The 12835-nt window shown below is 41.2% G+C and overlaps 1 protein-coding gene across 1 annotated transcript in view; it reads right to left on the minus strand.

The window, feature by feature from the left end:
• Positions 1-8737, minus strand: part of sptlc2a (serine palmitoyltransferase, long chain base subunit 2a) — a 130312-nt gene extending 121575 nt beyond the window's left edge. Inside the window, exon 1 of the mRNA XM_041214266.1 lies at positions 8549-8737. Within this exon, the coding sequence (XP_041070200.1) occupies positions 8549-8683 (135 nt within the window). The 5' untranslated portion in view covers positions 8684-8737. The remainder of the gene's footprint in view (positions 1-8548) is intronic.
• Between the last annotated feature and the right edge of the window lie 4098 nt (positions 8738-12835).

The following is a 12835-nucleotide window of genomic DNA, read 5'->3' on the forward strand; positions in this document are numbered from 1 at the left end:
AAACAAAATAAATATGGGAGGGCAATTCAAGTTATACAATGTCTTGCTGTGACATTTGGTGATTTCATACAAATTTTCAATAGAAATACTGCAGCATCAAAATAAAACTCCACTTATACTATCTATACACCTACATATGGAAAGAGGGATCTCAAAGATTCACTTTGGCATTTTAATTTGATGTTTTCTTAACATTTCAACTATTTACCTAGATACAATATTTTTTAAGTTTGATCTTCATATCGCTATTTATTCCTGTGGTCTAAATTATGAAGAACATTCAAGAAGGCCAACAAAGCTGCAATCGAATTCCTGTCCTGAGGACTGGCTACATATATGTTTACAATCTTCTGTGGTTATGTTAAATCCACTGGACTTAAAGTCTTGACAAAAAAAAATTGAAATCGCTGAATGTGATCTCTACAATTGTAATAATCACAGAATATTTAACAGAAATTGATACAAGTCACTGAAAATCAGAGGGCCAAATTAGTTCCTGTTTTAAGCAGTTAGTGGCAGCAGAAAGACTGATGCCATTATTCTCGATGTGCCAAGAAACGGCCCAGAAATGATCAGCAATAAATTCTCTGGGTTGTTTTTACATTGATAAATATGCAATTAAGAATGTCTCAAATGACTTGAATGAAGGTGTTTATTTTAATGTTGATTTCTGAAGGAACCATTCTCAAGCACACATTGATAAAACAATGTCAACAATTGTACTTTGAAGAGCCAATATGATGAAACAACTTACTTTCCAATAACCAGACCCAAATAATATGCTGTTGGTTTTATATGATACTTTTGGTAGAACAAGTTACAGGCATGAGTCTTGTTGCTGAGTTTCCAGGTAAGCAACTGGTGCAGCAGTGTAGTGGAGTTCTCTGATCAATACGTGCTGCATACTTTGTCTTCGCTTTCAGTATGGACAGACTGTAGAGCTTGCTGTCTAACTAAGTAGATAAATTTCCATATCTGCGGGGAAGGCAAAAGTTAAGAGCATGGAGAAGACAATGTCAAGTAAAGTGGGGCTTGGTCACAACCCTATTTCACTCCATTCTTCACCCCGAAACTGTCAAAGTGGTGCCATAAAACTGGACAGTACAATGTATGTTATGAAACGAGCAGATGAGGTGGAGGAGCCTTGGCAGACAGCCAATTCTCCCAAAAAATGTTGGAGAGTCCTGCCCTGTAGACAGTGTTGAAAGCTTCAGCGAGATCTGTGAAAGTAAGGTAGAGATATATCCTGTTCCCTACGCTTCTCAAGTAGCTGACGTGCAGATAAGATCAAGTCCGCTGCAGATCTACCGGTATGGAAACCTCATGTGCTTCTGGATACAATCCATCTGTGAGCATGAACCTAGCAAAGGCCTTCTCATTAATGCCAAGAGGGGACACACAGCCCTCATTATAAGCCTGAAGAAAATCATGGTTATGGGACAGGGTGTCACAACCTCACCCCGGTCACACTAAACATCCCCCACCCCCCGACGAGATGCAGTTAGCAAATTCTGCTACCTTGGATCCACAGTGACAGACAATGTCCCTTAATGCAGAACTCAATACACACATCACTTTAGTTGACTTACAAAATGAACATGGAATATCAAGCTGACTCTTTGGACCAAGCTAATGATTTACGAGGCCTGTGTTCTTAGCACTTTGTTGTATGACTGTGAAGTATGGACAACTTAGTTATCAAGGAAGGAAAGCTCAACAAAGTTCATCTTCGCTGTTTGCTGCACATTCTGGATATCTCTTGGAAGGACAAAAATCACAAGTGTGGCAGCCTCTTCAAAGGCAAAGCTCCCAACAATGTTGGCATTCATCAAGCAGAGGTGACTTCACTAGCCCTGCACTTTTGTAGGTTGAAAGATGGCCACATACCGCAAGGATTTACTGTACAGCAAGGTAGCTGGAACCAGAAGATCGGTAGGATGCCCAAAGCTCTGTTTCAAGGATGTTTGCATGATATGAAGGCCTTAAGCATTGATTTTAGCACCTAGGAGCCAAGCCAGCATCAGGGAAAATTGGCAACATCATTGTGGGCAGGCACACACCTCCATAACAGTCAGTGGCTACAGCACCTTGGCAAGTACCAGCACCAAAAATAATCCACACTACCATCTGATAACCACTTCATATGTGGCAACTGTGGCAGAATCTGCCTCATGAATTGGTCTCTTCAGCAATCAGCAAAAGCACACCATATGAAGCTACTCCATCCCCAACAGATTTGATTGACATTCCACCAAATTACACCTATGAAAGGGTAATATCTGGTAGCAATTGCAGGTGATGAGATTTAAGATGACTAACATTTGCCACTGACTGAACATCCATAAGGAAACCACCATTAAGATCTAAACCAGTTTTCCAGGAATAGGCAATCTAGGATTAGAATTTACTAGTTAAGAATTCTGTACAAAATGATGAAATCTTGCTGAGTGAGGAATGAAACTTCTCACCGTTGAATCTGACTGAGGCAGAATACCTTTATTCCTGGGTGATGTGCAATGGAAGTCACTGCTTCACAAACTATTGATCCATTTTCAAATGGAGATCTCAGATAAATCTACGAAATCATTGGTGATTGGAGGTGAGCTGTAATAATGGACTTTTTAATATACCCATCATATTCTAGTAATTACCATGCTTGCCCCTTGAGAGTCATTCATCTTTTGACAGTTAGGAATGTGCACAATGGAAAATATCCATTGTGTCTTAGTACTTAGAGTAATTTCTGAACATATATTCCAGCACCAAGCTTAAATATAAGGCCATAAGACGTAGGAGCAGAAGTAGGCCAACTGGCCCATCGAGCCTGCTCTGCCATTCAATGAGATCATGGCTCAACTCCACTTTCCCACTTTTTCCCCATAACCCTTGATTCCCTTACTGATTCAAGGCTGAGATAGATTAACTACAGTCCTCTGTGGTAAAGAATTTCACAGATTCACCAGCCTAAGAATTTCCTCCTCATGTTTTAAATGGACACCCCTTACTCAGATTATGCCCCCTGGTCCTAGACTCTCCCACAAGGGAAAACAACCTCTCAGCATCTACCCTGTCAAGCCCCCTAAGAATCTTATATGTTTCAATAAGGTTGCCGCTCATTCTTCTGAACTCCAATGAGTACAACCTACTCAACCTCCATTCCTGGAATCAACCTAGTGAACCTTCTCTGGACTGCCTCCAACATCAGTATATTTTTCCTTAGATATGGGGACCAAAACTGTTCACAGCATTCTAGGTGTGGTCGAACTAGTGCCTTGTATAGTTTTAGCAAGACATCCCTATTTTTATACTCCATTCCCTTTGAAATAAAGGCCTTCATTCCATTTGCCTTCCCTATTATCTGCTGAAGTTGTGTGTTAGTTTTTTGGGGTTCATGCACAAGGACTCCCAAATCCGTGTGTGCTGCAGCCTTTCTCCATTTAAATAATATTCAGCTCCTCTATTCTTCCTGCCAAAGTGCATAACCTCACATTTTCCCACATCATATTCCATCTGCCACTTTTTTGCCCACTCATATGCCCACTGCATATCAGGCATGATTTCCCCTTCATGAAGCCATGCTGGCTCTGCCCAAATAGATTATGTACTTTTTAATGCTCTGCTATTACATCCTTTATAATAGACTAACATTTTCCCATTTGTTAAGTTAACTGGCCTATAGTTACCTGTTTTTTGTCTCCCTCCCTTTTTGAATAAGGATGTTACATTGGCAGTGTTCCAAGATTAGGATTCTTGGAAGATTACTACCAGTGCCCTCACTGTTGCTACTTCCTTTAATATCCTAGGATGCAACCTATCAGGTCCAGGGGACTTATTGACCTTTAGCCCCATTAGTTTCCCTAGTGCTTTTTCTCTAGTGATAGTTATTGCATTTATTTCCTCCCCTTCTTTTGCCCCTTGATTATTTAGTATTGGAATGCTGTTAGTATTTTCGACTGTGAAGACTGAGGCAACATATTTATTCAGCTTCTCTATCATTTCCTGGTTCCCCATTATTTCTCCAGCTTCATTCTGTAAGGGGCCTATGTTCACTTTGGCGTCTCTCTTCCTTTTTATATTTAAAAGAAACTTACTGTCCATTTTTATATTATTTGCTGGTTTACCCTCAGTTTATTTTATGCCTCTAGTTTTTTTTTGGTCATCTTTTGTTGATTTTTAAAACTTTCCCATTCCTCTGACTTACTGCTAATCTTTGCCACCATACTATCAAATTAAAAGAAAATGCATACAATCCTTAACTTCTTTGGTTAACCATGCTTGGTTTATCCCGTTCTTTGAATCTGGGATACATCTTTGTTGTGAATCATGAAATACTTTCTTAAACATCTGCCATTGTTCATCAACCGTTTTTTCTGCTAAAATCCTATCCCAGTCCAGTCCAGCCAACTTTGCTTCATTCCTTTGTGATTACCCTTATTTAAGTTTAGCACAGTTCTTTCCGACCCAAGTTTCTCACTCCAACTGAATGCTAAATTCTACAATATTAGGGTCACTGTTTCCTAGGGTATCGGTTACTCAGATCATTTATTAAATCTGCCTCAATACACATTATCAGATCCAAAATAGCCTGATTCCTGGTTAATATTAATTTATGGTCATTATGTTTAGAATTCTTAACTGTACTTGTATTCCAATCTATGCTGGAAAATTCCCACGCTTGTTATTTGATTCTCTAGATTAACTAGCAAAGCTGTCTCCATTTAGCTTGTTTTCAAGTAAGGTGAATAAAAGTGACATGTGCCTCTGCTCCATAAAGCTATATAGCAGTGCTGTGCTGTATTTGCAAATTTTAGCAATGAGCTTTTATTAATATGAGGAAAAGTCATAGCATTATACTGAATTAAGGCAATTGTAAATCAAAACTGACACTGCCATGCTAGTCACCAAGCATAAAATGTGTTGACTAATTAAAAGCTGTTAAACCCTAATCCAGACAGACAGTTTTGCACACAATAACCCTTCTAGAAGTGGGTATAATAAATAAACTCCATATAGTTACTGCAAGAACAAATTGTTTCATCTTACAAACAAAACACTCTCCCAGGGAATTTTCATTGCCTTAAAAAGAATCTATTACACAATATCTTAGTAGGTAATACAAAATTTGAATGATGTGCAGGAATTAGCTGGGCCATTCCTAAACTGTTTCTGGGTGTGGCATTATAATCACACACTCAATACAATCACAGAACAAGTTCAGCAACCTGATATATTAATTGGATGCCAAGAGGCGCTGGATAACAATACACACAGAACTGTGACAAAGAGCTATATGCATAAAAACAAAGCGGAACTCTACACAGACCAAGAGTGCAATTACGTGAAGAAACAAAATCAATTAATTGTTCACAAAAAAACTTTTAAACTGGCTCATAACATTGCAGCAATTGTTTACAATTAGCAGGTATGAATCTTTGTCCCTCCAATTCTCCATTCCTGTGGCAATTTTAAATCTTTTATAAGCCTTTAGGTGTGTTGTGCAGCTGTTGTCACCAATCCCTCCCGAATTCTAGTCAAGGTTGGTAACACTGCATTGCATTCCCATTTTTAAATTCTTGTTTGTGTTTGAGCATTTTTTTTTTTGAAAGGGCTCCTGTTCCAGTTTTAGAATAAATTACACTACAAATTCTGACAAATGCAAAAATACCATTCTCAGACAGGGTAATCCTGAGTAAACATTAAAAAGAAACATTGCGACTGAACTGTGAAGCATGCCTTCCTGGATTACCGCGTCAATATTGCATTTTCTACAGGGCACCTGTACAGTTAATGGACGTATCCAACAAGTGAGTCCTTAAAAGCCGGAATATTTCAATTTGAGACTGAGTTAGTTGATGTTAACACCGCAGGAACTATTAGCGTCTGGAAATATCATGGAGCTCCGATGACACTAGATCCCAAGGGGGACTCAGGTGGCAAAAAGGTTGAAAATTGTCAAAGAAACCCAATAAGCTGGGCATAAAAGCTATTAAAAAGGGAGTGATATTTTACTCTCTTTCCCATCACGAAGGCCATGGCCTGGTCATGCTTCATGCTCATTTTCTGCCTAGTTAGATCTTAGCAATTATAAAAATGGCAGAATTGAAGATGGGAGAGATTTAGGATACGAAACATCAAAATGCTAAGTTTAAATCAGAATTGTTAATAACAAGAAACAATAACCTACAAAAAAGAACCCAGCCACACAAGTACAATAATGTGATGTATTAACTTTATGGGAAGGAAATATAATAGGATCTTACAGCACAGGAAGATCATTTGGCCTGTTATACATGCGCCAGTTCTTGCAAAAGCTATCCAAATCATCCCATTCCCTTGTTCTTAACTATCACTTGCAGGTTTTTGACATCACATTTAATTATAGATTCAACAAACAGGAATGTTCACCGCATGGAATCAGAGCCAACTAAGGTCATATCAGTAAATATCTGTAACAGTGGAACAGTCAAGTGACAAAGTGTGTACCAATCTTAAAGAGACAGCAACAATTGCTGTATTTGTTAAAGAGGTTAAATGTGCACATTGAGGGCTCACAAATAAAAAATAATAAACATTTTCTCTAGTCAAATGAGAAACATTTGGAGACACGTGGTTTTACATATAGGAGCTTTCAGAGTTTTAACATCATGGCAGGACAAAGTAACTTACTTTTAAGCAATGCAACAGCACTATAAATTCTAATTTTAGGCAACATGCTGTTAATTCTGCTTCTACACAAGGGCTCCACTGAGCTCAGTACTGGATCCCTTGCTACTCATGGTTATATATCATTGATTTACACTTAGGGAGTATGATTAAGAAGTCTGCAGATAATACAAAAATTGGCCATGTTATTGATGGTGAGGAAGAAAGCTGTCGACTGTAGGAAGATACCAATGGACTGGTCAGGTGGGTGGAAAAATGGCAAATGGAATTCAATCCAGAGAAGTGAGAGGTAATGTATTTGGGAAGGACAAAAAAGGCAAAGGGATACACAATAAATAGGAGGATTCTGAGAAGTGTAGAGGAGCAGTGGGATCTTTGGTGTATGTCTACAAAGCCCTGAAGTTAGCAGGGCAAGTGGATAAAGTTTGTTAAGATGACATGAGAGATACAGCTCTGAAGAAGTGATACAGACTTTAAACATTAACTCTACCTCTCTCTCCCCCCCCCACAGATGCTGCAGACTTGCATTTTTCCAGCATTTTCTGTTTTTATTATATAAGGAATACTTTCCTTTATCAGCTGTGGCCGGGAGTATAAGAGCAGGCAGGCAATGCTAGAACTGTATAAAACACAAGTTAGACCATAGCTGCATACAGTCTGGTGACCGCATTACAGGAAGAATGTGCTCACAATAAACAGCATATAGAGCCACAGAATGGTTACAGCACAGAAAGAGGGGCCACTTGACCTGTCATGCTGCCACCAGCTTTGCAAGAACAACTCACCTAGCCCCATTCCCCCTCTTTTTTCCCTGTAACCATACAAACTTTTTCTCAAAATAATTATCCAATTCAGTTTTGAAGGTCTCAGTTGTATCTGCCTGCACCCACACAGTGTATTCCAGATCATAACCCCATGCTGTGTATAGGTTCTTCCCCATGTCGCCACTGGCAGAAGAAAAATCATCTTCGATAGGTGTCCTTTGGTTCCCGATTCTTCCACTAACAGGAACAGTTTTTCCCAGTCTACTCGATCAAATCTCCTTTTCTCCAATCTATCCAAGTAATTGAAGTTCCTCATCCCAGAACCATTCTCTTGAATCCTTTCAACAGCCTCTCTAATGCTGTTGAATGGACAATTTTAGTTATGAAGGAAAGATTAGATAGACTGGATTTGTTTTCTTTGAAAAGGAGATTCAACTAAGGTGTATAAAGATCATGGATACATATAAAGCAATGGGATTGCTCTAGCAAAGAACTAGACAACAAACTAAATGCCGTCTTGTGATTCGGAGAGCTTCAACTGAGACAGTTAATATTTTAATGAACCAAATTATTCATAATGAGGACTTGAAACGTCAACTGTGCTCTTCTCCGCCGATGCTGCCAGACCTGCTGAATTTTTCCAGGTATTTCTGTTTCTGTTTATTCATGATGGGTATCTTACACAACAGTAGTTCGTTCTCAAAAGCCACACCATTGCTTTCTTATAGACAAGTTTGTAGATCATTTAATATAAAACTTGTCCAAATTGCTTTAGCTGGTTCAGTCTTAGGTAGAATTCCACAGAAAAGTTGCACTTAAACAAAAGTGGCTATAACGGTGCAGCACAAATGTTATCATCAAAGCCAAGCTATTATCTTCAAACTCTGCCTAATCCGCTACATTTTTAAGACAGTCTAGGGTGCAAATTTGTATCTTTGAATCATTGAATTGTTCGCATAACACGCACACATCCCAGCTCCCCAGGACACCCCTCTCTCCACAACATGCCCAATTCAGGGCAACTACCCCCTCCCGCCTTCAATAGCCCCAAACACCTTCCTGTCAGCACCTGTTCAGGACGGTCTTGCGGCCGCCTCCCCTCCCCATCTCTTGTGCCTTACCTTCCCGTTCTGGACGTACGCCGGCTTCACGAAGCCGTTCTTCCTAGACGTCACCTTGCCCTCCGAGTGTGCTTTCTCCATGAAACCGTTGACGGTGCTGTAAATGTCCCCGTTGGGCGCCAGCTTGCTCTCCATGCCGCCCGCCTCTTCACCTGCCGATTGCCTCAATCCCACCTCTGCACCACCCCCCCCACGCCCCCCGATCACTCCACCCGATACGGTCCGCTCTGCCTTTGCCCCTACTCGGTCCGCTCTGCCTTTGCCCCCCCCTACACGGTCCGCTCTCCCTCGATCGCTATCTTCCCCGCCCTCCTGCCGCTAACACTTCTCGTCGCCTTTTCCGCTTTCCCCCTTCCCCCCACCCACCCCCAGTCAAGCGGAATAAAATAGATGCTTTTTCCTCCCGTTGTCCCAACCAGGGGCCTTTGCCCGCGGAAATGCCCAAAACAGCTGGAATGCTCGCAAGCGAAGGAAGGAGCGACTGATCGACAAATACCGGAAAGACGTCATGTCCCAGCCTTCCACCAATAGTCAGCCGCGTTCTGGCGTCACGTGCATCTGCGGAGCATCACGCTTCACGTTCCGTGACCCCGCCCTCCCGCCGCTGATGAACTCCAGTAACCTCTGGGTGGCCCAGGGTTTCAGTCATTGAACAAGAGCCAGATGGTCAATGCTGGACAAATACTTAAATCACCCTGACCATTTTTCCACTGTTATTTCAGATTTCCCAGCATTTGCGGTTATTTTTCTGTAAAATCACATCAAATTTATCCTTCAAAAATTTATCCACAGAATGCCAGAGGGGAATTTCCCTAGTTTTGCCATGTTTTTGCACGTAGGAAACATTTTGTTCCCGGATATTACAAGTGCTGCAGTTCTTCCCAACGTTTCTTCCCATTCTCTTCAGTTTCCTGTTGCTTCCTGAGTGCCTCTCGAGATTTATGTTTTTGTCTGAGTCACTTCACCTTTTCTAACAACCCTGAAGTCATTGACAGTAAACCAAATTTAAGTGGCCCCTAAAAGGAGCTCAACTAATAGAGAAATAAATCCCAAATTAAAATATACATTCAACAAAAGAAAAGGACATTTATAAAGAATGAGAGGAGATCTAATTGAGTTATATAAGATGCTAAAGGGGATAGACAAAGTAGACGCAGATCTGATGCTTCCCCTTGTGGGGCATCCTAGAACGAGAGGCCATAGTTTTAGGCTAAGGGGTGGTAGATTTAAATCAGAGATGAGGAGGAATTACTTTTCTCAAAGGGTCGTGAATCTGTGGAATTCACTGCCTCAGAGTGCAGTGGATGCCGGGATGCTGAATAAATTTAAGGAGGAGATAGGCAGATTTTTAATTAGTAACGGGTTGAAAGGTTATGGGGAGAGGGCGGGAAATTGGGGTTGAGGCTGAAATGAGATCAGCCATGATCGTATTGAATGGCGGGGATGATTTAGGATAGTGGGTTCTTTTAGTGAGGATATTGGCAATCCTCATGTGACGGACAGTTCAGTGAGACCTGTTGGTTTACAGTGTGACAAGTGTCTGGGGGAAGTTGAAAAGGGATCAATGTTATCTGTTTGGGGTGGCATCTGTCACTTGGTTTCAGAGTGTGGTGTGCCTGACCACAGGTCACCTATTGGTTTACATGGACTGTGTACATACTGTGAACATTAGAGTTTAAGATAGCTTTTGTAACTTATGTTATCCTTATGAATCTGTATATATCTGTAGAGGTATAGCGGTGGATGAAGGAGTATTGTAATATAGTTAATCTTTTCTTGCTTAATAAATGTTTTATTCTTTTGTTCAAAATTCATCAGCTGACTTCTGTGACTCTGTTCAGTAGCCACCCTCCACTTTTCTAAACAAAAAATAAAAGTTAGGATCTATCAAACCGGGTTCCACCCTGGGATCTGATGTCCAGTAGTAACAGCTGGGACCATAACACTTGTGACTTCTCTCTTACTGACTGATGTCCTTTGGCAGACCAGTTCATACAGCAAAAGCCTGAATTAAATTAGAACATTTGCAGGACTTGACTATTTCCTCCTGTAATTTTGCCAATTACTTTAGGAATTTCTTTTTCTATAGCTTTTTAGAAGTTTGGAAACCATCAGAAGTGTTCAGACTAACTGGAAAATGTCTATCTCTAAATGTTAGCAGGGTTCTTGTAAAATATTTGCATCAGTAAAACACTAGGTACATCCTGATAAGCGTATGACTAATTGTAAAAATTAGGCGGTACACATTCTTCCTTCACTCTGTAATCTAGGTTTAGTTATTAGTCCTTTTGCCTCATAGAATTGCTAAATCTCACTCCAGGATTTAATCTTGGCTAACTACTGCAAAACTATATATTGTCAGAGGTTTCAAACAGGAAACAATATAAATTAATCACTGGCTGAAATTTATTGCTCAGCACTAATTTGCCCTTGGGAATGAGGTGGTGAACCTCTTTTTTCAGTCTATGAGGTCAAGGTATGCCAACAATGCTGTTAAGGAATGGTAATATATGTCCAAGTCAGGATGAAGTGTGCCCTGGAATGGAACTTGAGGTAGTCCCATGTCATAATGAGCACAGGTGAAGAACCTGGATGTCTGCCCAACTGTTTCTACTGAAACAGTTCCCAGATGGCCTCATTATGAATATTTGGCTGATCTCCAAGAGTTACATACACATTAGCTCAGCAGGGGTTTTGGTTTTGACAACTGAATTGTTTACTTTGCCTGATTGACATCTATATGTTGTTATAATAAATTATTTTTTGTGCTCCCTTTTGTCAATGTCTGAATGTTTATTTGGACAAGAATAAGAAATGTGAATTGGTTAAAGCTTCTGTTATTGATACTATCATTGTCTGATTGACTCAGTGTCTGATTGACACTTTTATAGGGTTGTAGGAACAATAGTTTTTTTCAAATGTTTCTGAATGGGTGTTTATTTTAGCATTTTGACACTTGCTATTGTTACTATATGGCTCAGTGGCTCTGTACATAGTACACGCAGGGCATGGAAAGGCTTTGGAGGGATTGTGGAGATGGCATGGAGGCCATGGGGGCAAGGAGATGGCATGGGGAGTGGACAGGGGTGGAGAGGTGTGTAGGGTGATGAGTAGACGGCCCAACTCCATTTAATACAACTAAGACAAAGTCCCAAAGAACCAAGGTGAGCCTCACAACTTGCTCACCTTGGCACCTGCCTGCCCCCCGCCCCCCCACCACCTACGTCTGCTTCCAGGGTTGGCAGGCTCGATTCAATCCCAGCCCAGTCTTCTCGGGGCTAAAATTGGGTATAACTGAGCCCATTAAACCGAGGTGGATCTGCCTAGTCAGGAAATTCCCTGACTGGAGCTACTTGCCTCAGTAGTGAAAATCCAGCCCAAAGGGTTCATTTTCTGATTTGGAGAATGGAAGAAATGCAGTCTGTTCAGGAGCCTCAGCTATTGATCAGAATATTTTGAGGGGGAAGAAGAAGAGCCAGAAGTTATGGTTCATGTGGAAGTCAATGACATAAGAAAGAAATATTTAAGATCCTGTGGTTAGAATTTCAGAAGCTGGGAGAAAAATAAAGAGCAGGATCTCAACGTTAGTAATAAAAACAGGAAGTGCTGGGAAAATTCAGCAGGTCTGGCAGCATCTGTGGAGAGAGAAACAGAGGTAACATTTCAAATCCAGTATGACTGTTCTGTGGAACTGAGGTGGGCCTTCTAACCAGCCCGCCCCCATGGCCGCCTACCATCTGTTTCCAAGATCGGCAGCCCAATTCAATCCTGCCTCCACCTCCTGGGAATGAAAAGAGAAGCTAAGGTCAAGAATGGTTTATGGACTGGACTTAATAATATCTGGCCAGATTTTGCACACCATTTGAAATTTGGTAGTCCTGCATTCGTCCTGATGAGTGCAGGATGAAAAGCCTCGGCAACATGTCTTCTCTTTTCAGCAAGTATTTCTGTACTTCCAAGCAACTGTTTCCTCCTCCATGTTCTGTCACCCTGTATGTGTTTCTCTCTACTCCCTTCCCCTTCCCCCTCCCTCTTTCTCTTTCCCTTCCCTCTTTCTCTCTCTCTTCACCCCTCTCTCTCCCACCCTCTCTCTCTCTATGGCCTCCTTCCTAATGATCTCTGTCTCTGCCTCTCTCTCCCCCACCTTTTTTCGCTCCATGGGCGGAATTTTATGCCTGCAGGGTTTTACAGTCCCGCTGACGTTAATGGACTTTTGAACAGCTTGCCCCATTTAACGGCCCCGCCCCGGTAATGATGTGGGCATGAAATTCCGCCCTATGTTTCTCA

The sequence above is a fragment of the Carcharodon carcharias genome, chromosome 20 (assembly GCF_017639515.1).
Source record: "Carcharodon carcharias isolate sCarCar2 chromosome 20, sCarCar2.pri, whole genome shotgun sequence".
Lineage (NCBI taxonomy): Eukaryota > Metazoa > Chordata > Chondrichthyes > Lamniformes > Lamnidae > Carcharodon > Carcharodon carcharias.